General features: G+C 39.7%; 1 protein-coding gene across 8 annotated transcripts in view; it reads right to left on the bottom strand.

Annotated features, from left to right (window-relative positions):
• Positions 1-422: 422 nt before the first annotated feature.
• Positions 423-23,265, bottom strand: part of PCMTD1 (protein-L-isoaspartate (D-aspartate) O-methyltransferase domain containing 1) — a 63,766-nt gene continuing 40,923 nt past the window's right edge. For 6 of the 8 annotated variants that reach the window (XM_085022410.1, XM_085022411.1, XM_021089411.2 and 3 more), the window contains 3 exons: positions 8,624-8,795; positions 7,124-7,247; positions 423-3,504 (listed from right to left, as the gene is read on the bottom strand). In XM_085022410.1, the coding sequence (XP_084878536.1) occupies positions 3,140-3,504; positions 7,124-7,247; positions 8,624-8,795 (661 nt within the window). In that variant the 3' untranslated portion in view covers positions 423-3,139. Of the gene's footprint in view, positions 3,505-7,123; positions 7,248-8,623; positions 8,796-17,631; positions 17,823-22,165; positions 22,614-23,265 lie in introns of those variants that run through there. The other 2 variants (XM_013988075.3, XM_085022412.1) reach the window with 2 other exon arrangements.

The raw sequence follows: 23,265 nt of genomic DNA, 5'->3' as shown, positions 1-23,265 counted from the left end.
ATTAATACATTTAATAAGAAATAAAAGTACCAAATTCATGGATTGGAAGATTCCATTATCATCAAAATTAATTTTCACACAAATTGATCTGTAAGCTCAAAGCAGGGTTAGGAGACTGGGAGGGGACACACAGGTAAGGTAATAAGGCCAGCAGTCAAGCCCAGTGGTGCATACACACATGTACTTACATGTGCACTGAATTATTCACTACACTCTCCGTGTATCTTATAAATATGCTTCATAGCCACTTGTTTTATAAAAATAAATGTTTTAAAAACTTTATGCCCCTCGGCGGTGGCAAAAGTCAAAAGGAAACGCATGTCAAAATACAGACAACTCTATACCCTAATTCAGCAGACATCCAGGGGTGCTGTGTCTGAATTTAAAAAGAAGGGAAAAAGAAAAAGCAGACCACTGGAGAATGATGCTTAATTATATGCAATTGTTTATTTAAAATAATTTTCCAAGTTTTCCCATAATTTAACAGGTTTTGCTTCATTTTATCCTCTTAGACAGCTAGAAACCAACATTGACATTTTCTGTATTTTAACTACTATGTACGCTACTTTAGTGACAGTTGTCTTTATTAAGTCTAGAACCAGCTCTAGTGACCCATAAGCAGTACAGGTATAAATGAGCTTCCTGGCAGTTCTGCTGTTGCTGACAACATCTAGGGCTCATCAGACTCTGGGTGCTATTTCAAGTGTCTCCAACCCTCTTACAGAGAAAAGCGTGCTGCACTCCCTCCCTAGGCCTACTTTCTCTCCACAAAAAAAAAAAAAAAAAAAAAAGACTAGATTAGGTTACTTCCACCGTGTTTTCCTGCTGTAAAATCCCATGCATATATTGCTCATCGTTTGCAATTCATTTTACTCCATCTTTGCCACCTCTCCACCTATAAAGCATAATTATCCACACACAAATATAACATGATTCATTAAAAAATAAACACCCCAAATATTCTTAGTCATTCTAATATATTCCCATTAATAGATAAAAGGGCTTTCACTTAAAATTTCATTTTTATTTCTACTTCTTTATTTTAAGTCAATAATAAAGTCACAACTATAAAATAAATGCATTTAAAAACACAAAAGATACATTTCAATGAGAAAAGATGGGCAATGATCATGAAAATCTACTGTACATTTTGCCAAGGTCAACAGAATGAAAGCTAATATGAGAGTCCATCTTTAAATATATCATTAACAAAAACCACCCTCAAGAATAGTAAAATCACCATTTAAGAAAACATATCTGGAATCTTGCTCCAAAAACAACAAAGTGTGTGTGTGTGTGTGTGTGTGTGTGTGTGGTGGGGGTTTCTAGATAAAGATTTGTGGGCAACAGAAACTCAAGATTAACTCCCACAGTTAACATTTATTTCAAAATAAAATGAATGTCTCTAACAGATGACAACTGCATGAAACTATTTCTTCCTGGATATTAATGAGATGGATCATTCTTAACAGTACCAGCTTAGTCATCAGCCAAAGAAAACTGTGGCGATACCAAGGTCCAAGCCCAGGCCCTGGTATAAGATAAACAGCTTCCATGAAACTTGTCTCTCAACCTGTGACTAAAATATCCTCATGCACCTGGGATAATTCATGCTTAGACTATCTCAAACACCTGTTGTCAGATGTGTGCAATTACCAGAGCTGACATTTTTTTTTAACCATATATATGTTACTAATCACTGAATCTTTGTAAAGAGATAATAATCCTTCACTAAACATTGATTGGGTTTCCTCAAGCGTATTTGATCAATTATTGTTAACAGTGATGCTGGTGGTAAGAAGTGATACTTTCAAATTTTTTTCCTTTTTAAAAATATATATCCATGTAACACTATGTAGTAAATACGTTACACTGTACACTTTCTTAACAAGGAATGACTCTTCAGGCTCTAGTAGGAAGAAAAGAAATAAACTAACAATGGCATTTACTCCATTACCACTGACATTCAAATAATGAATAAAGTATGTGATATTAAGTAAAATGAAGAATCATTATAATTTTTACCACAAAAAAGAACAAAAAAAAATGGGAAGAGGTTAAATGAGCACAATGTAGGTCCCAAAAATTACACTATGATTCTGAATTTTCAAAGCAAAAGGCATCTATGTATAACATCTGTGAATATCTCCTATACTACAAGGATGAATTTCTAAGCAAATGCAGGCCAGCTTAAGCCCAATTTGTCAAAGATAAATAACAGATGAACTGGGAGTTCCCTTTGCTAAAGTGCAGCTGTGACCAGTCTGCTCTGGCCCTACTCACCACCTGAGCCATCAACAGTCCCACAGAGCAGACTCTTAAACCAAATACTTTATACAGTGGACTACAACAAAAACAACCCTAAATATGCTATCTTCTAAAACTTCAGGAAGGTAAGATAACCTCATCATTTTTAAATACTGGAAATGTAAAGGGTCCATACAAACTAAGAACTGTATTAAGTATATATGTTTTACTTGAATATTCACCTGATGTGCTCTTAAAATCTCCATAAGAGAAGCAGATATTTTCCCCATGTCTTTTGGCAACAGATTCAAAAGCAAGAGCAGCCATGCTGTCGAATTCCATGGAACGTGGCTTTAAAGCTAAATTATTCAGCATCTGCATTGTTATTGCACTCATTACTGCCCGGAGAGCTACAGCAACTCAGCGACAGGTCAGGGACAAAAAGGAGGGTCACTGGGTCTACAAAGCACCCTGTCCTGATTAGGTAAGAAAGTTCTCTCGGAGGAAATGCAAACAGCTGCAATTCGGATCCGATCATATATGCTCAATGATTCTTTCATTTCATATAAAATTAACCCTAACCCTCACCACCACCAATCTGGAGGAACCAGACGAGGATTTGCAGTACCCAGTCTTGACTGCTACTGCATTCCACTCCTGAAGTTGCTCTGAGTTAAAACAGCAATTCTCCCAAGATTTAAAGAAAAATATATTTTATAAAAGGGATTCTTTTAAATCACTGGATACATCATTTTTATTACTAAGACAAATGAGTTATACTTTTTTCCACTATAAATTCACTCTGGTGAAAGAATTCTCTGAACTCCTACCAAATGCTACATGTTCAAGACTAAAGGAATTATCAGTAGGCATTCTTTCTTCTTGCTCTACGCTATTTTTCCCTAAAATATGTCAAGTAAGCTTTTAGAGACTCGGGCAGGGGGAGCTTCATGATCTTCTCTCTCAGCAGGTTCTGGGGCGGCTCCTCCGGCTTCATGGCTTCACCGTGGTCTTTCTCCTCCTCCTCTTTGTCTTCTTCCATTTTCTCATCCTCCTCACTGTCTAGAGGCTGAGGAATAAGCTGATTACTCACAAAGACGTATGTGTTAATTCTCTGCTTGACTCTCTTCCTTTTCCGTTTGGGCGGAGCTCTTTGAGGAATCCCCTTGGCCTGCATCTCATCATTTATGAAATTTCTAAGTGTGCGTCGGATGTAAATACGAGCCAAGTCCTGCAGATTCCTGACAGCACAGGGGGCTAAAAGCACACAAAAACCATAGAATGAAAAACATTATATACTGTTCATTGCTTGGTGACTATTAGAAGACACAAGACATATAAAAATTACAGAAAAGGAAACAGGGGATGTGGAAAAAACCACCACAGACACAGAGGAATGCAGGGACGCGGCTGCTCTCGACCAGCTGGTGGCAGGCTATCCCTGTGGAAGGATGCACATGATGGGGTGAGTGCCCCAGGCAGAGGGGAGGCAGGGGAGCTCAGGTGGCCTTTCAAGGAGCTGCAGGAGGCCAGTGCAGAGCAGGGAGAGGCTGTATCATGGCCTGGCAGGCCTTGGCCACGCTGTTCTCAGAGGTTTTAAAAACTCAGGGTTATAGCACTCCGCCTCCTCTGTGAAGTCTGGGTGTAAAGGGATGGGACATGCAGCCATCCACATTTGGAGATGGCAGGGCAGGCGGAAAGAGGAGAACAAAAGTGGATTCTGCTCTGAAGACAGGATGGACAGGGACTGGGCGTGGGAGAGTCTTTGGCCCCGGGAGGCAGACGCTAATGCCGACTACTGACACGACAAAGAGAAATGGTGTGAGGAGAAGAAAAGATTAGTTTTGTTTGTAGGTGATCTGAAGTGGAGGCTTCAGGGGTAACAAGCAGAGGCCCTGCCTGCAGTCACCCTGCTGACATTTTATTATATGTAGTAGCTCCTCAAGGACCGAGCAAAGTGGAGTGTTTCCATAACCTGCTCAGTGCTGCAGAGGCCACAGTGACCTGAGTTGGGACCTGGAGGCAGTTATGTCAGGGCTCCAGGACTCCGGGGCAGGGCCAGGGCTGTAGACCTCGTCAGCCACGTGACCTGCAAAGACCAGGAGAGCCCGCGGGGAGGGCGGCCTGACATTGAGGTGCCTCTGCGGAAGGCCAGGTGGAGAACAGAGCCATGGAGGAGAAGCGAAGAAATAACCTTGTCTTTCAGCCATCTCTGCTCTCAACCCTCCCACACTGCTGGTGCTCTCTGCCAACACCTCCACCGTCTTCCTCCACCGGCTGCCTGCCACCCCAGGGCACGATCACAAGGGGGACCTGTCTAAAAGAACCAACTGGACCCAGAGCAGAAAAGGATTCGACCTGACTTTAGCAGCTTCTAACACCCACAAGTCCTAAAACAGCATCCAAATGGGCTCCATTTAAACATCCTCTGAATTATATAAAAACCCATAGAGGATTCTCAGCCCTACTTATTCAAAAATCCCAGGATTTTCTGTCAAGGGTTCAATGGGCCAGACAATACTAGTCCTGACTGCTATGAAATCCAAGTGTGAACTGAAGCTTTCGGTCCACAACAACAATGAAGGTGATTTCTAACACACACACACACACACACACGGTTTCCCAAAGGTAGTCCCTATGTCGATTTTACAGGGGCCCATGAGTCAAACCCACTAACTAATGATTTTTGAAAGCCATTTTTAACCTACAAAAACTGCAACTTCATACGGCTCAACATGGTACAGTTCTGAAATTTTTGAACTGTCCTTTGTGATACTGATTTATAATCAAAAATTACATTTAGCTTTCCCTTCCTGACACAGAACCCCTAAAACACATGGAATTTCCTAAGCGATAAGAGCGTAAAGGTGAAAAGGACTCTTTATTGTCCATAAAAGCTCCTTCCAACTATACCCAAGTTTAAGCTAGGAGGTGACTTGGTAAGCCCTTCGGGAAGCTGGCAGGTGTCAGGGGAACCCTCACACACCATCAGTGGTTGAGGGGGGAGGGGCACGGGGGAACAGTCTTGGGAATGACCCTGTAACCTGGAGGGTCTGAGCTAACACCGGTTAGTGTGAGTCAAATCACAGAACACCTGGTTAATTGCCCGCCAAGAACTGGAGAACTGCTCAGTGCGGAAAATACACGTCTGGATTACAAAAGGACTCAATGCAGGGTGGACAAGAGAAGTGGACTTTCTCTTTAGTTGGTGTAGTTTTTCCTTTATCCCCAGTGAAGAGCTTCCCCTTAAATTTAAGAGCATATTCTTATTTTTAGAATGTCTTATACCAAAGAAAAAGAAACATGACCTCAAGTTGATAAAAATTTGTAATGATCCTGAGGAAAAGTTATAGATGCATTTACATAACGGTTTATATGAGCGATTTCACAGCTACAAAATTCATTTGGCAAAGGATTTGCATGTTTTGGGTTTTTTTGATTTGGTTTTTTCTTTTTTGGCTGCACCCTCAGCATAAGGGAATTCCCAGGCCAGGGATCAAACCCACACAACAATGACAATGCTGGATCCTTAACCTCCTGCACCGCCAGCAAACTCCTCCATGTATACTTTTTAGGTTTTTTGTGCTAATATTCTTTCATATTTTTACCTAAAATTAATGAAATAATGTTCTCTAAACAGAAACCTATTTTAACAGAAGAGCAAACTTGTTCTTACTCTCCATACATTCTATTACATTTTGACAAATAATAATTTTCAGAACTTTTGTTATTCTATGAACATTACTATACGAAGCTCTTATTTTTTAGAAACTCACACCTGCTGACTCACTTTTATACGTTGCTGTTGGTAGCTGGTGACTCTTTTTATTATGGGAACATTTAAGTACAGCTGACCCCTGAACTATGTGGCCCATTTACACACAGTTTTTCAACAATAAACCCTAGGCAGTAAGAACTACACAATCCGCAGAGGAGCAAAGGATAACAGACAGCTGTCAGTAAGAATGGGTTTTCCACTGTGCCGAGGGATGGTGCCCTAATGCCCCAATTATTCAAGGATCAGTGGTATAGACAAAAGATCAGGTATAGACACCTGACACCCGGCTTCAACACGCAGCCCAGGCTGGCCTGACTGCATCAACGCCCTGTTCCCTTTCCCATCTCCGCCCCACATTATCCTGAGCACAGTGTAAAAAGACTGGCTCACCTGTGAAGATTTCAGGATTGATGGGGTTTTTTTTTAATCTAGTCTCTTCCCCTCTTCTCCTTTTCTGCCCAATACTCTCCTACTTTACATTAGCTGTGTTCTGCAGCCTAACCAAGAAGCCTCAGCTACCCTGCAACTGAGGTCTGCTTCTGGTCTTGGAACAACCAAGCTCTTTTCAGCCTAAATAAAAGCTTTTTGTGTTTGCTATCCCTCTACGTGAAAAATGACGCCAACAAACTTACTATAATTAATAAATTCACAACTACTACAATTAATAAATTCCTTTTTTGGAGCTCCCGTTGTGGCTCAGTGGGTCAAAGACCCAACCAGTATTCATGAGGATGCGGGTTCAGTCCCTGGCCTCACTCAGTGGGTTAAGGATCCAGCATTGCCATGAGCTGTGGCGTAGGCCTGCAGCTGCAGCTCTGATTCCACCCCTAGCCTGGGAACTTTCATATGCTGGTGTGGCCCTAAAAAGAAAAATGAAAAAAGTAAAAATCCATTTTTTGTTTGACTTGCCTCTTCTTTTCATGTTTCCATAAAGGCAGCTAACAGTGTCTGTTGCAATGTAGGAGTACCAGAAAAATCAAACAAAAAAATGAATAAATCCATTGATTATCTTACTGAAAATGTGCTTAACTCTTGATAATCATATAGTCCATTAAATCTCAAGCAAGGTTCCATAACAAAGTACAGGCAGTTACTTACGGAGTCCCACAGAATCGGGTTTGCCATTATCATTCTTACTTGGCTGCACAAGTGGAGCAAATGAAACAGCAAGGATGTTTTTACTTTCCCAAGTGTTTTGTCCAGTTCGCATAATTTGTGTTAACTATTTAGAGGGGAAAAAAGAAAATAGCTTAATCCTGGAAGTGTGATCACCATACAGTTACAATTTTAAGAGAATAATTGCCAGTGACTGCCATATAATCATTTGTATTTAAACGCAACCAAACTACTTTTATTTAAATATTTACCATGGAATAGTACAAAAGCAATCACAAATTCTTGCTCTTCAAGATACTTTGATGCACGTGGAATGACTCTGCAGGTTATATTTGGGGTCTGACAGCTTCTAGGGGTATTATTTCCACCCATACCTACCACTGGCTCCCAAAATGCATGTCCCACCCACGTTTAGTTGTTGGATTAAAGTGTTATATTAGCAAAAACATGTTTTGATGACTACACCAATGAGTCAACTTTGTGATCTTCCATGGTGGTAATAAAACACAGATTCTAATTCTAATCCCAGCTTGATATTTCATAAATAAATATAACAAAGGGATAAGAAGTTTTGGTCACTCAGCAAACACCCATCATCAGTTCTTAGAAAAAAATATTAACTCAGCACATAGTTTGATGAAGTTGGATTAGTGTCTTTAATTTATATTATAAAAACCAACCCAGTATTGTATTTTACATAGTATACAGCATATAATAAATATTCAATAAAACATAAATGGGAAACCACATTTAAATGTTTAAAAATGTATCTTTAAAGGAAAACACAGTGCACGGTGATGGTGAAATCCTCTGACCTGCAAATCGCACACTGTGAAGTCAGGAGACCCTCAGATAAACCAACTCCAAAACCACCACACTAGGTCCCCATCCTCTCCAACAATCTATCTTCTACTTACAAACCTCAAGGTGCTTTAAACATCTCAGATTCAGGTTAATATGAATATAAAAGATTTTTTTATGTACATTTATAAATTTTTGAAGTAAAAGAGCCATGTATTTTCTGAATAAATTAGTATTTCATACATTTGTTATACCTAATCATTACAAACCAAAGGCAGGCAAACAGATTAAAAAAATACTTTCAAATGAGTCTGAATTGTACTAAATGAAGATTTAGACATCTGCAATGGAGTTAAGCAGTTCAAACCAAATCCCAAACAGTTCTTCCTACATGTTCTGAGAGTTAAAACAAAAACAGGCCGGATAGAGCAGCTGGCAGATAGCCATGTTCAGGGGCCCCCTCTGGCGAGGACACTGAGGGGTGCAGCCTGGCAGGCACCAGGCCGATGCAGCCAAGCTGGGCAGAGAGACCAGGCTCTGCGATCCCTAGTGAGGGTCCTACAGTGTCCTTCTGTGTAGACAGACCTGTGGAGAGTGCGTCTTCCACTGATGGAACATTTTCCACCTTGCACTACGTGTTTTATTTCCTACGCCATTAGGTAAGAGGACAGAGGAAGCTACCTGATCTTCTATTGGCATGACCAGAATGCCTCCAACTTTTAGTAATATTTTCATGTAGTTTTCATGGTCTTTCTGAACTCCAGCTCCACAATAAATTCGATCATACTGATGACTGTCTGACGCTATCTGGAGGCAATTACCAACCACAAATGCAGGTTCGCAAAATTCAAATCTGTATGGAAAAACAAAAAAATTTAATTCATTTTAACAAAAGATTAGATCTAAAAAATTAATATAATCCAGTTCTTTGAACTAGTGAAGTTGACAAAATTAATTATAAGGGTAAAAGATCATTATGAAATCTGATTTAAATATCTTATTTATGAGGTTTAACATTGATCAAATATAGTTTTATCATTAAGATACAGTGTACAGTCTGTCAAAATATTAACCTATTTTTTTGCTACACTGAAAGGTTACTTAAGGCTTAAAAAGTGAACATAGTGAAAAGCCATCACAACACCCATCTTGTGACGCCCTGCAAAAGACATGTGACAAGGATGAGAATCATAAGGGTCAGACAGAAGCAAAAAGGCCTCACACTCCACGGCCTTTTCCAGAAGAGGCGGAGGGCCCATGGCCATGGCAAGGGCTGGCTCAATCTGTCTCTGTTTGGCGTCCTGCCGTAGTTCAGAGCAGCAAGGCTTGTCAGGAAGACACCAGTGCCCTGACCATATTACTCTTGCAACCAACCACTAAGATTAGGGAGATTTTCCTAATAAATGTTGGCAGAGCTATGTTAGAGGATTAGAACAGAGAGCAGAATGAAGGGGCTTGGGCCTTAGGATCTCCCTATGCAACAGAAGAAAGAGGATTCAGAGCAAAGGCATTTTATCCGGGCAGCCTGCTCCTGGTTACAGTGTGGGTTCATGGTCTAGACTCATGCTTTTACAAACTATCCTATTTAGAACTTTATTCCTTTAATTCTGACAGAGCTGAAAAGTCCCTACCATACATAATTAAAAGCCTGATGCACTTAAAAAAATGTGTACAGTAATCTTTTTAACTTAATTCACGGAATATCCTTAGGTTGTTGACGTTAATATGACATCATATAACAAAACCAGGCTATCATTTGAGGATGAAATAGCTTACATGAAAAGTTTTAGCATGCAATGAAGAATGACTGTGAGTCATAATCATTATATTTTCTAAAATGTTATCTTGTCCTTTGGTAATTAACAGACTTATTACACAATGCTTTTCCATTAAAGTTCACTAAAATACAGACACACTGTGGTCAATCACTGATATTTAAAGAAGAGTTTAGCAGAATGATGCTCTGTTGTCAACTTCCTGTTCCCCCAGGGGAGGGGGGGGGTGAGGAAGAGTGGGGACCCCTGCCCTTCCCTCCTGCTGTGACTGCCCCTCTGGGCTCACACTTTCCCGGTCTCCCCCCTAACTGCCCTGCACCCTGCTGCTCAGGATGGATCCCACCTCAGAGGGCCATGTGGGGACCTTGTTCTGCTTTTGCACTGTCCTTCCAGACTCGCTTCCTGATCTGCTTCCCACCCCATCCCACTATGCACACTGTGTTATGGCTACAGATTGAATTACTGACTAGAAGTTGCTTAGAGGAACTATCATAAACTCCGTGTTACGTGCTGTTCTTCTAACTGAAATACCGCCCCCCCCTTCAGATAAATGTTGAGCATCCCTTCAAATATCAGCTACAGATGAAAGCTTACACAACTCTTCAATAAGATTTCACTCTCCTACTTGCATAACACACAAGAATGGAAACTTACCTGTGTGATGGACAAGTTTAAATTCTATACTCAAGACTATACAACTGAAACTGTCTAAAATGTGGCCAAAATATAACTTCTTGTTTTTGTTTTTGTTTTTTTTTGTCTTTTCTAGGGCTGCACCCATACAGCATACAGAGGTTCCCAGGCTAGGGGTTGAATCAGAGCTGTAGCCGCCAGCCTACGCCACAGCCACAGCAACACCTGATCTGAGCCCCGTCTGTGACCTACACCACAGCTCATAGCAACGCCTGATCCTTAACCCACTGAGCAGGCCAGGGATTAAACCTCATGGTTCCCCTATCCTAGTCGGATTCCTTAACCACTGAGCCATGACGGGAACTCCCAGATTTTAACATAATTAGATATTTGGAACACATGGTTTAATCATCCTATCAAATTCACAGTAAGCACTCTTTAAAAAGAAAAAAAGCCTACCATTTTCCATCTAAAAATCTTCATTCCTATAAAAACTCATTTTAAATAATTTAATTTTATAATAATTTAAGCCAGTCCTATAATTTTCAGAATAAATGTGCAGAGAATTTAAATTAAGAGAATTTGAATTATTGAACTTCTTTTATCGAGTCTGTTAAATCAACTTAAAATATACCTATAGTTTAAAAGCTTCCTACTCATTAAAAATACATGATAGCTTACAGAACTGTTACTAGGAAAACACCTCATAAGCAAACAACGTACAATTAAAACCATTTCTCATATTGGAGATATTTTTATATACTCTCACCCCAGCAAAACGAATTCGAAAGAATTTAGCAACAAATTCTAAAATCAAATGTGTGACACTGCTCAAGTGACCTTATACTAGTGATGAGCACAATTCACTCCAAATACTAGTTATGGAGCACCGGTTGCGTGTAAAGCCAAAGCCAACAGGAAACATGCCTACATCTAATTGCATAGACACACATCAACAATCTAAGTAAAAGATTAATTTACAACTATGATAAATGCTCTGAAGGAAAGGAAAACACCTCTATAAGTAAGACTGAGGATCCAAGGAAACGGATAGGCCTGGTGAGCCAGAGAAAGGCTCCAGAGAAACGATAAGCTGATCTGAAAGGTGAGAGTCAGGACAATCAGAGCCATGATAACCAGGATGGGAGCTACGAGCTGCAGGTGGATATGAACCCTGAAAATGTGGCTGATCCAAACTGAGATGTGCTGGAAGAACAAAAATCACATGCGGTCTCAAAGATTTAGTGTAAAAATGTAAAATATCTCAGTATTTCTTTTACATGTGTGTGTATTTCAACAGCCACGTAAATTCAAACACTAAACAACTATGCTTCTACTTTAATCATCTGTAAATAGGAGCTTCAAATCCTTTAACATCATCTTCTCTTCAGAACACTCTCCTGGCTTTCCCCCTATCTCTTTGAACACTTGTGAATTTTAATTTTATCTCCATCACCTATTATAATCCTCAAAAAACAGTAAGTGGAAAACACAAGAAACAATTGTTTAGTCCACTTTCCACTTACCAATTTTGAAGGTGAATCTAAATTTAACAAATTAAATATGCTAATCACAAAAATCGCAGAACTAGAAGAGAAACTTGTCCAGAAAGTTACAGAAAAAAATGTGTGTACGGCACTCTATATCAATATAATGGTTCCTGTTTCACTAAATTGAACATTATAAATATGTACAGGTTCACATTACAAAATACATAATTCTTTCTGACAGTGCCAAAAAAAAAGAAAAAAAGCAAAACTCAAATTGTCCTCTAATTGAAAGATACTTTGGGGGGCTTTTCCCAAGGTCTTAAATAAGCCACCCTTATTCTGCAAACAGTTTCTTAATGCAGATCTGAATGAGTATTTTGCTTCCACTTAGGGAGTACTACAAAGAATTACAGTGAAAAATCAGACCTCTAAGTTTATAAATAACTTCTACTAATGCAAATGGAACATATATTTCTTTTTTTTTCCCAAGAACATTTTACTTGTAAATTGATATTTGTTATTTTGACTACAAAAATAGTAAATTTCCATTATGGAATACATAATTGTATGCATGCCAATTTTTAATTATCAACATAAGTATCGATCAAAAATTTGACAATCATGGGAACACACTGAATTTAAAATAAGCGACATTATATAACTAGCGAGTAAGAAATAATTGCATTAGAATTTGTCAGATGATGAATACATTTTTTCCCTCCTTTGAGATATAATGAGCCTGGAAACCTTTGCTTTCAACTGATATTGAGTTGTATTTACATTGAAAAATCCCCCCCCATATTTTTTTTTTTTTTTACAAAATAAAATACATATATTTAAACACAATTACACTCACACAGATTATTATATCATGGATCTTAAGAAACAGATTAAGTGACTCCCTCTGAAGAAGTGGAATGGAAAATATGCTGAGACAAATAGGAAATTTATTCTATACTTTATCCCATTTTGTATGGCTTTCATCTTTTTTTTTTTTTTTTTTTTTTTTTTGCTATTTCTTGGGCCGCTTCCGAGGCATATAAAGATTCCCAGGCTAGGGGTCTAATCAGAGCCGTAGCCACCAGTCTACGACAGAGCCACAGCAACGTGGGATCCAAGCCTCATCTGCAACCTACACCACAGCTCACGGCAACGCCAGATCGTTAACCCACTGAGCAAGGGCAGGGATCGAACCCGCAACCTCATGGTTTCTAGTCGGATTCGTTAACCACTGCACCACGATGGGAACTCCTATGGCTTTCATCATTACTATTTAGTATTATCTATTACATTTCAATTTTTCTTTAAAAATTAGCATTATACTAAAATTGTGTATATTATGTAACTAAAATTTATAAAGCCATATATACCATTAAATATTTTATATTGCATAATAAAAAGAATAATTTAACTGGTAAGAATAACCAAAATAATACACCCTCTGAAAATAAGTAAAATATAAAATGCATAAATTGGTTAAAAAACAGTGTAACTATACAAATATGTCCTCACAATTTGTTACATCTTAGTGATTCTTCAATAATGGCATTATACCATTCTAGGTGATGTGATAAACAAGACATTATAGACTTTACATTGTACCATGGAGAGAAATGGTTATTAATAACACAATTGTAGAACTGTATTATTTAATTTTACAGTTGCATTATCTAATTACAATTATCATAAATTCTTTGATGGAGAAGAAATCAGAATCAGATCTAAAAAGACTTCAGCACTCCAAGAATGATATCAAATGACCCCCTTCATGGTGGATTATGCACTTATTTACTATGAGATACATTTCTTCTTCAGAGACTCCTTGTTTGTGTATCAATTGTAGATTTTTGGTTTGCAGTTATTCTGAAGTTTTGATATGACTCTATATGTATACGAGATTGTTTTAAGTTGTTGTTCTCTTAATTACAAGTTCATCTCCAGTGTCCTGTGTTTGCACCCACCTCTTCTCATGATTTCTGACTTTGGTGGTATAATTGTGCATGGATGATTTCGTATCTTTACTATATATATATATACCTTTACTGGTGAGCCTTGTCATTGTAGAATTTTTGTTTCCTGTTGCCATCTTTGATTTTCTGCCTAGAGAAGTTCCCTTAGTATTTGTTGTAAGGCTGGTTTAGTGTTGCTGAAGTCTCTCAACTTTTGCTTATCTGTGAAGGTTTTGCTTTCTCCTTCAGTTCTGAATGAGAGCCTTGCTGGGTAAAGTAATCTTGGTTGGAGGTTTTTTCCTTTCATCACGTTAAGTATATCATGCCACTCCCTTCTGGCCTACAGAGTTTCAGCTGAAAAATCTGCCAATAACCTTATTGGGGTTCCCTTGTATGTTACTTGTTTCTTTTCCCTAGCTGCTTTCAAGATTTTCTCTTTGTCTTTAATTTTGGTTAGTTTGATTAATATGTGTCTCGGGGTATTCCTCCTTAGGTTTATTTTATATGGGTACTCGTTGTGCTTCCTGGATTTGAGTGAGTGGTTCCTTTCCCATGTTAGGGAAATTTTCGGCTATTATCTCTTGGAATATTTTTTCTGTTGCCTTCTCTCTCTCTTCTCCTTCTGGCACCCCTATAATACGGATGTTGGTGCGTTTAACATTGTCCCAGAGTTCTCTGAGACTCTCTTCATTTTTTCAATCTTCTTTCTCTTTCCTGTTCTGCATCCATAATTTCCACTAGTCTGTCCTCCACCTCACTTATTTGTTCTTCTGCCTCCTATATTCTGCTGTTAGCTGCTTCTAGTGAATTTTTTATTTCAGTTATTGTATTTTGCATCTCTTCTTGTTTAAGTTTTATATCTTGTATCTCTTTGGTCAGTGTTTCCTGGAAGTTATCCATTTTTGCCTCCAGTTTATTTCCAATGTCTTGCATCATCTTCAGCATCAACAATCTAAAGTCTTTTTCCTGGATGCTGAGAATCTCCTCACTTAGCTGATTTTCTGGGGTTTTTTCTTTCTCCCTCATCTGAGTTATAGTTCTCTGTTTCTTCATTTTCATAGGTTTTTGGTGTGGTGACCTTTTTACAGATAATAGGGTTGTAGCCTCTCTTACTTCTGATGACTGCCCCCCTTGTGGCTGAGTCTGTATGGGGGCTTGCTGTAGGCTTCCTGATGGGAGGGTCTGATGCCTGCCCCCTGGTAGGTGGAGCAAATTCTATTCCCTCTGTTGGGTGGGGCTTAGTCTCTGGATGGGATTAGAGGCAGCTGTGTGCCTGAGGGGTCTTTAGGTAACCATTTACTGAGGGGTGGGGCTGTGATCCCACCTGGATTGTTGTTTGCCCTGGGGCTTCTCAGCGGCTGGCTGACAGGTGGGGCCAGATTTTCCCAAATTGGCCACCTCCAAAAGCAGCTGCTGAATATTCCCGAGAGCTTTGCCTTCAAGGTCTCTCCCTCACAACAAGCCACATTCACCCCTGCTTTCCCAGGATGTCCTCCAAGAACTGCAGTCAGGTTTGACCCAGATTCCTATGGAGACCTTGCTCTGCCCTGGGACCAGTGCACGTGAAAGTCTGTGTGCGCCTTTTAAGAATGGGGTCTTCATTTCCCACAGTCCCGTGGAGCTCCTGCGCACAAGCCCCACTGGCCTTCAATGCCAGATGCTCCAGGGGCTCTTTCTCCCAATGCCGGATCCCCGCATGTGAGGGTTTGATGTGGGGCTCAGAACTCTCACTCCTGTAGGTGAGTCTCTGTGAACCAGTTAGTTTTCAGTCTGTGGAGCTTCCCACCTGGGAGGTATGGGGTTGTTTGTATTGCAAAATCGCCCCTCCTGCCTCTTGATGTGGCTTCTCTTTTTGTTCTGGAGTAGGGTATCTTTTTTAAGGTTTCCGGTCCATTTGGGTGGTATTGCTCAGCTTTTAGTTGTGAATTTTGTTGTTTTTAGGAGAGGAGTTGAGCTCCAGTCCTTCTATTCCACCACTTTAATCCTCCACTGGAACATACATTTCTAGCAAATGCTTATGAGGGTCTTATACTTTTGTTTAAACATACCAAATTAATTTCCTTTACCAGAATACTCAGATTTGAAAGTTTAATTGAACTTGAGACAACATTCCAAAGGACTAGACTATTTCTGGATATAAAAAGGTAGTACTTCAAAGACATAAGTATTGGGGAGAGAAGTGTAAGATTTTTTAAATATGGTTACTAAAATATCTAGAACATAGGAGAGAACTCGTATATCAAACACATTATTAAAAAAGCTGAAACACTACTGATTTTCTAGTTATAAAAATATGTCACCAGAGAATGAGTTCCACTGGGGACTGTTTATTACCCTGATAACTATGGCTTCACATTTCCACTAATGATACACGAATCCTTCATGTCAGTAAAGAAAACATGCCTGTACTTATAACACTATTTTAAAAATTAACAAACTGGGAGTTCCTGTCATGGTGCACTGGAAACGAATCCAACTAGGAACCATGAGGTTGCAAGTTTGATCCCTGGCCTCACTCAGTGGGTTAAGGATCCAGCATTGCTGTGAGCTGTGGTGTAGGTCACAGACGTGGCTCGGATCCTGCATTGCTATGGCTATGGTGTAGGTTGGCAGCTGTAACTCTGATTCGACCCCTAGCCTGGGAACCTCCATATGCTGTGGATGTGGCCCTGAAAAGACAAAAATAAAAACAAATAAATAAAAATATACAAAAGGGTTATGGATTTTCTTTCCTAACAAAGAATGCAGAGATGGGCTTTAGTATTTCTGACTAGGCAAAGTTGAGAATCTTACTTAGATATTTTGTATTCTGATACTGAAATTATAGTTTATTTTTATAATAGCATAACATGTAAATAAATTCATACCAAAACTTTTCAGGCAAATGTTTATGAATGTGCTCAAGTATGTATGAAGAACTAAATGATTTGAGACATGGATGGTGGCTACCACATGATCAGGGTAAATTACAACTGCTACTAATTCTTCCAGTGTAAAGAGGGAAAGAAAACATTCTCTTCCTTCAGCTTCAACTACATTCTGGAAGCTGCACCTCTCGTAAGCAAAAGACATATTTTACACCACAAACACAATTCTGTGTAATCCAGAAGACTGCAGTAATAAACTAACCAGTCTTCAGTTTATCATAAAACAGTGCTACATTATTTGTACATTTACACATAAAAATCTAGGTTTTAAAAATAGTGAAAGATAAAATCCAAATTCCACCTTTTCACATCAAAAAAATCAACAAATGAAACCTGAGAAGGGAAAAAGAAAAAAGAAAAATCAAAAACAAACAAAACAACAACAGAAAAAGCAAATGGCCTACCAAAACGATATTTCCTATGTGGTTATAATTTGACTCCTAAAAATAAGGTTCTGGTGTTCTCTCCCTAATTTTCATACTTGATTTAGGGAAGGTCATTAAAATCATTAAAATCTTATGTCTGTTAGTAACATGAAAAGCAGCAATCATTTTTATTCTTTGAAAACAATTTCGAAAACAAAATTCCCCATAAAGAGATGCTTCACACTCCTAAACCACACTAAACTACTCTTCCCATTCCTAACAATGTAGATTATCTATATACCAAAAATAATAATTAAAACAGCTCTGAAATAACTACAAATTCATTTACTTTAGACTTATAATCATTTAGTGATTTAACCTGAAAATTGAATAGCCTTTTAGAGTCTTACATAGAGAGGGAAAATTATTTGACATACTTGTACTAAAATGTACACCGGAAACCCTTTGGGAGAAAAATAGAGAGAAGAGATATCTTGGCTTACAAACAGGAACACCTGGCCAAAATAACACCAGGATTCCAATCGCTTACCTCGGCAGTGGTTTTCTTTCATGTGCATGTTGGATTATCTTCATCTTGAGATGCACAGATGATTTCGTCCAGAGCAGGGCCTTTGCCAACTTGCCCATAAAATTCTTTTGATAAGCTGCTGGGAGATCAGGGTGACCTAGCCTTGCCCTGCAGCTTCCCTCTTAGACGGATAGTCTAGGTCTAGGAGCTGACTGAGAGTAGAAAAAACAACATTCCCCTTCAATACACCATTGACGCTGGGGCTCAAAACCTACACCCCTAGTTTCTCACGTGCCACAGGGTGATGTCACTGACATCCCAGACCGCTATTTCAACAGGCAGAGGTTCTCAAGGACATAGGAAAGAACCTACCCCATCCAAAACCACCTGCCAAATGAATCACACTCCTTTTTCTTAAAACACTTTTGTCAAAACATACATTTTGAGCTATAACAGCTATGACAATTTCATTAAAACAAAACTTCGCAACTTTCCATTGGGAAGAAAACTCAGGGAACTGTTAATCTCTTCATCTCCAAATTATACCATTCAAAACTCAAAACTCAAAAATTAAGCTGGTGAATTTTTAAAAATCAAAAAAACAAAGACTTTTACCTTTTCAAGTGTTTTCCCTTCCACCTGCATCAAACTCATCTTAGAATAATTCAAATATTATTTAAAAGAAAGTGTTAAGAGTAAATACAGGGTTTTTTTCATTGAGTAGGGCTTTAGAAAACTCCATAGAACCAAAAACAATCTCTAAACAGTTTACAGAAAATGTGATAGTACCTCATATAAAAGTTAGCCTTCATATATTTCAACAAAAACTTCTTATAAAATATCATCTAACTTTCTCCAACACAAACTGAATTATGTGAAAATAAGCCTATAATTAAAATTAGAATACTAGACATTGCATAAAGTAATTAAATCTTCTAAAATACAAACAACTACACTAACTCTGAATCTATTTAAAATTTATAACTGGAGTTCCCATCGTGGCACAGTGGTTAACGAATCCCACTAGGAACCATGAGGTTGAGGATTTGATCCCTGGCCTTGCTCAGTGGGTTAAGGATCCGGCGTTGCCATGAGCTGTGGTGTAGGTTGCAGACGCGGCTCAGATCCTGTGTTGCTGTGCCCCTGGTGTAGGTCAGTGGCTACAGCTCCAATTAGACCCCTAGCCTGGGAACCTCCATATGCCACAGGAAGAGGCCCTAGAAAAGGCAAAAAGACAAATTAATTAATTAATTAATTAATTAAATAAAATAAAATTTATAACTGGAGTTCCCAGCGTGGCTCAGTAGTTAACAAACCTGACTAGTATCCATGATGACTCGGGTTCCATCCCTGGCCTCGCTCAGTGGGTTAAGGATCCGGCATTGCCATGAGCTGTGATATAGGTCAAAGACACAGCTCAGATCCCACGTTGCAGTGGCTGCAGTGTAGGCCAGTGGCTACAGCTCCAATTGGACCCGTAGCCCGGCATCTTCCATATGCTGCAGGTGCAGCCCTAAAAATAAAAAAAAATAAAAAAAGAACTTATACCTCAACTGAATTTGGGGAACACACTGCCTCTCCTACTCCTCTCCACCCCCAACAGCCCTTCACACCATAGGTGAGTCTCATTAATGAACAGGGTAGGTGTGCTTTGTAATAAAAATTCTATCATGATTAAATATACGTTAATAGCACTCCTTAAATCCTAATGTGAAAAAATAAATGATGGAAATAAAAGTGCAGCTTCAACCTTTATATCTGAGGCTAAGTTGCTAGCCTGTAATTCACTGGTACAGCTTACTGCTGGAAAGATATATTAGAATAAGTCAGTTTCTACACCATCACAGCTAGGCCAAAACTAAACAAAAAGACTGGCCTAGACAAGTCATGACCTGTCCTATCCTCAGTTCCCCATGTGGGACACTCAGGCACCAACAATGCCTTGGGGACGGGATAAGGCACACAGACTGTACAGAGTACTTAAGAACATACTAACTGCTATTATTTTTTATCATTTCACTACTGTTTTCAGTACTCACATCATGACTCATTTATACCACAACTATACAGAATGACCGCCACTTTCAAACAGAATTAAATCTTCAGTGAATCAGATCACACTGCACTCATGTGGCTAGTTGACAGCAGAGGATTTCCAAAATCAGGGAAGTGCTCGAAGGGGAGAGGAGCCAGAGGTACTGTCTCCCAGGGGAATGGCGAGCTCCAAAGCAGGGGCTCTAGGGAGCCAAGTCCACTGCCTGCACATGTGCACATATGAGAGAGGTATATAAATGAAACCATAATTAACTGCTATGCCAATTACCAACTTACTTGCCAAGTATCTACAGGGTAAAGCTTTACAATTCAGGCTCCTCTGACGGACTTACTCTTCCAAAGAAACACAGCCAGAGAGGTGATCCTGCTCACCATACACACACAAATACTGACTCATGTGACGTGACCATCCCCACACTTCTTCCCTCAGGAAAGCCAGACACCAGGGGCCTTTTTAAACCCTAGGCTCAAAGACTTGCTTCTATCTAAGTGGGCTAAGATAAAGATGTTCTGCAGGGTCTGAGAGAAGCACAGAGCAGAACAGGGCCGGCAAACTGGACAGTGGGCCCATGCAGCTGCATGCGCTTCTTTCAGTGAAGTGCCAATGGAACCCATGCCCACGCCTGCAGGGCTGTCCAAGGCTGCATCTGCACTCACAGGCAGAGCAGGGCAGCTGCACCAGGGACCACTGAGCCCAAGGGGCCTGAAACACTCCCTCTCTGGTCCTTTCCCTAAGAAGAATGCAGGTGTTTTAAGAGCCCTTGGAATCCGTGTCAGTTTTATGAGGGAATGTCAGTGACCAGGAACACCGCAGGCAAAGGGACGAGCCCCACCCAAGAACTCCCCACTCCCGCCCATTTCCAAGTACCGTAAAGTCAAAGAGGCCTCTCCAAAATTTTACATTCACGGATATAAAACTAAGGCATAGAAACAAAGTTTAAAAACACACACATTATAATAAGGATATTCCTTCTGAAAGGAGAAACAGTACTTTCAAGACTCAGGAACCAAGCCTGCTTTATAAAGTACACACAAAAAACATACATTTGTTTTGTTTTTAAAAGGTCACTTTACATTATATATTCTAATGTGGAGTGGTTTACAAAATCTTTTCCCATCTACCCTATCTGGGAGTTCACTATGACCTCCAATAGATAAATGTATATATTTAAGGGAATTTTATTTATTTATTTGCTTTTTTGGGCTGCACCCTCGGCATATGGAGGTTCCCAGGCTAGGGGTCGAATCAGAGCTACAGCTGCAGGCCTATACCACAGCCACAGCCACACCAGATCCGAGTCACGTCTGTGACCTACACCGCAGCTCACAGCAACGCCAGATCCTTAACCCACGGAGTGAGGCCAGGGATCACACCCAAAACCTCATGGTTCCTAGTCGGATTCGTTTCCACTGTGCCATGATGGGAACTCCAAGAGAACTTTAAAGATAAAGTTTAAGTCACGAGCGACATGACAATAGTTGTGAAAAAGGAACTGATAAAACAGATCCAACCCAAAAGATAAATAATATTGGAAAAGCATTAGGTTTCAGCTGTCCTCACATAATCATGGATAGTCTGCTAAAGAATACACAAATAACAAAAATTTATTTTCCTGAGTTACTTTGTATTTTATTAATTAAAATATACATTTTGATGACCTGTGCACAATTAAATATAATAAAACTGCTTAGGAATGGATTTTTTAAAAATCACTTTACATAGCGAGTTTTTCAAATTTAAAAACTCAAACTAGGAGTTCCTTTTGTGGCACAACTGAAAGGAATCCGACTAGTATCCATGAGGACACGGGTTCCATCCCTGCCCTAGCCCAGTAGGTAGGGAATCTGGCGGTGTTGTGGCTGTGGCCTAGGTTGGCAGCTGTAGCACTGATGTGACTCCTAGCCTGCAAATGAATCTCCACATGCTGCAGGTGTGGCCCTAAAAAGCAAAAAAAATTTTTAAAAAATTTAAAAAACTGGAAATATCATCCACAAACACCTAGAAAAATGGCAAAGAAATCAATGAAACACAAGAAAGGTAGGAAGAAAACCACTTTATCATTTCTATCGCCCAAACCAAATAACATAAAAATGCCGAGGTCACTGCTGTGGCGGGGGTCCGATACCTGGCTCAGGAACTTCCACAGGCAGCAAGTGAAGTCTCCCCCCCCCAAAAAAGAGAGAGATGCTCAATGATTCAAAGTTCTTCCTTGAACTTGTTCTGCCTGATTAATGATTCAAAACTAATCATCTATATCTTTGCGTTAAAATATGATATGTATTATTATCTAATACATAATAGTTCTTAAAGTAGACCTTAAACATTTGCTCTTACCGATATTACTTTCAAATTTTCTAAGTTAATTGTATATAAAAGGTCTTATGTGTACATTGTTTCAATATCAAAATACTTAAAAACAGCAATTCAATAAATTCCACAAAACTCCAAAATTCTGATAAACAGCATAAGAAATATTCAACCCACACCTTAAGCACTTACCATAACACACCATAAGACAAATGATGAAGACACAAAAGGATACTACAACTGAATCCCAATTTTCTCTTAACTAAAATTATTTCATTTCTGTCAAATAGCATGTTATTCTTGAAAACAATATGAACCAACACAGTAAGCATTTGAAAAATCATTAAAAATGTAAAATAAATGTTAGTGACTTATAAGGACAGCACAAATAAGACCAAGGATGCTGTTCAGCACACAGGCTGCTCAAATCCACTGAGTTGATTCTAGAACAAAATAAAGCTGAGAACATCCAACTCCCCCGGCCTAGCTGAGGTGTGTAACACCCAGTCACACGCACGCAGGCAGACACGGGACTTCACTTTCTCTCGGCTGTAGCTCAGTGTTCTGCTCTCCCACCCACCAGGTCCACTTGCTGAGAACACAAACATATTGGCCACGAAGAGAGGCCGGAAAGAAAGGGGCCAGGGAAGCGGCTAAAGGGCAGAGAAGGGGGAGAGAGGGGAGGAACCCAGGCCCTTCCTGCTTCCTTCTTGGCACTGACTCTAGAAAAAGGCCTCAGCAGAGTTCCTGCTGGGGTGCAGTGGTGACGAAACCTGACTAGGATCCATGAGGATTCGGGCTCAGTGGGTTAAGGATCTGGTGTTGCTGTGAGCTGTGGTGTAGGTCACAGATGTAGCTTGGATCCCACGTTGCTGTAGCTGTGGTGTAGGATGGTGGCTGTAGCTCCTATTCAACCCCAAGGCTGGGGACTTCCACATGCCGAGTGCAGCCCTAAAAAGAAAAAAAAAAAAAGAAAAAAAAGAAAAGCTGGAATCCATGCCCCCACCACCACCCCTTATCCCTCCCAACCACCCCCCAACCCTGTTCCTCACTCCGAGGCCAGGCCAGAGATGCGTGAGGGAGGCCCACACCCAACAAACTGAGCCAAAACTCAGGATGGTTCAACACTGAAATGTCAATAGATAAAGTGACTAAGTTCTAAGCTTGATTACTGCCCTTTTTAAACTTTTCTCTCTCTGAAAAGACTAGTTGAGAAAGGAACATGCCTTCCAAACCTTCCACAGTTTGACAAGAGTTCACAGCCTTTAGCAGAAGCCCCTCCTCCACGGTAT

The sequence above is a fragment of the Sus scrofa genome, chromosome 4 (genome assembly GCF_054392235.1).
Source record: "Sus scrofa isolate SSC_HxYL_T2T_F1_AM1 chromosome 4, Sscrofa_HxYL_maternal_Yorkshire_Landrace_v2.0, whole genome shotgun sequence".
NCBI lineage: Eukaryota > Metazoa > Chordata > Mammalia > Artiodactyla > Suidae > Sus > Sus scrofa.
The sequence above is the reverse complement of the archived record's forward strand: the minus strand, read 5'-3'. Positions and strand labels throughout refer to the sequence as shown.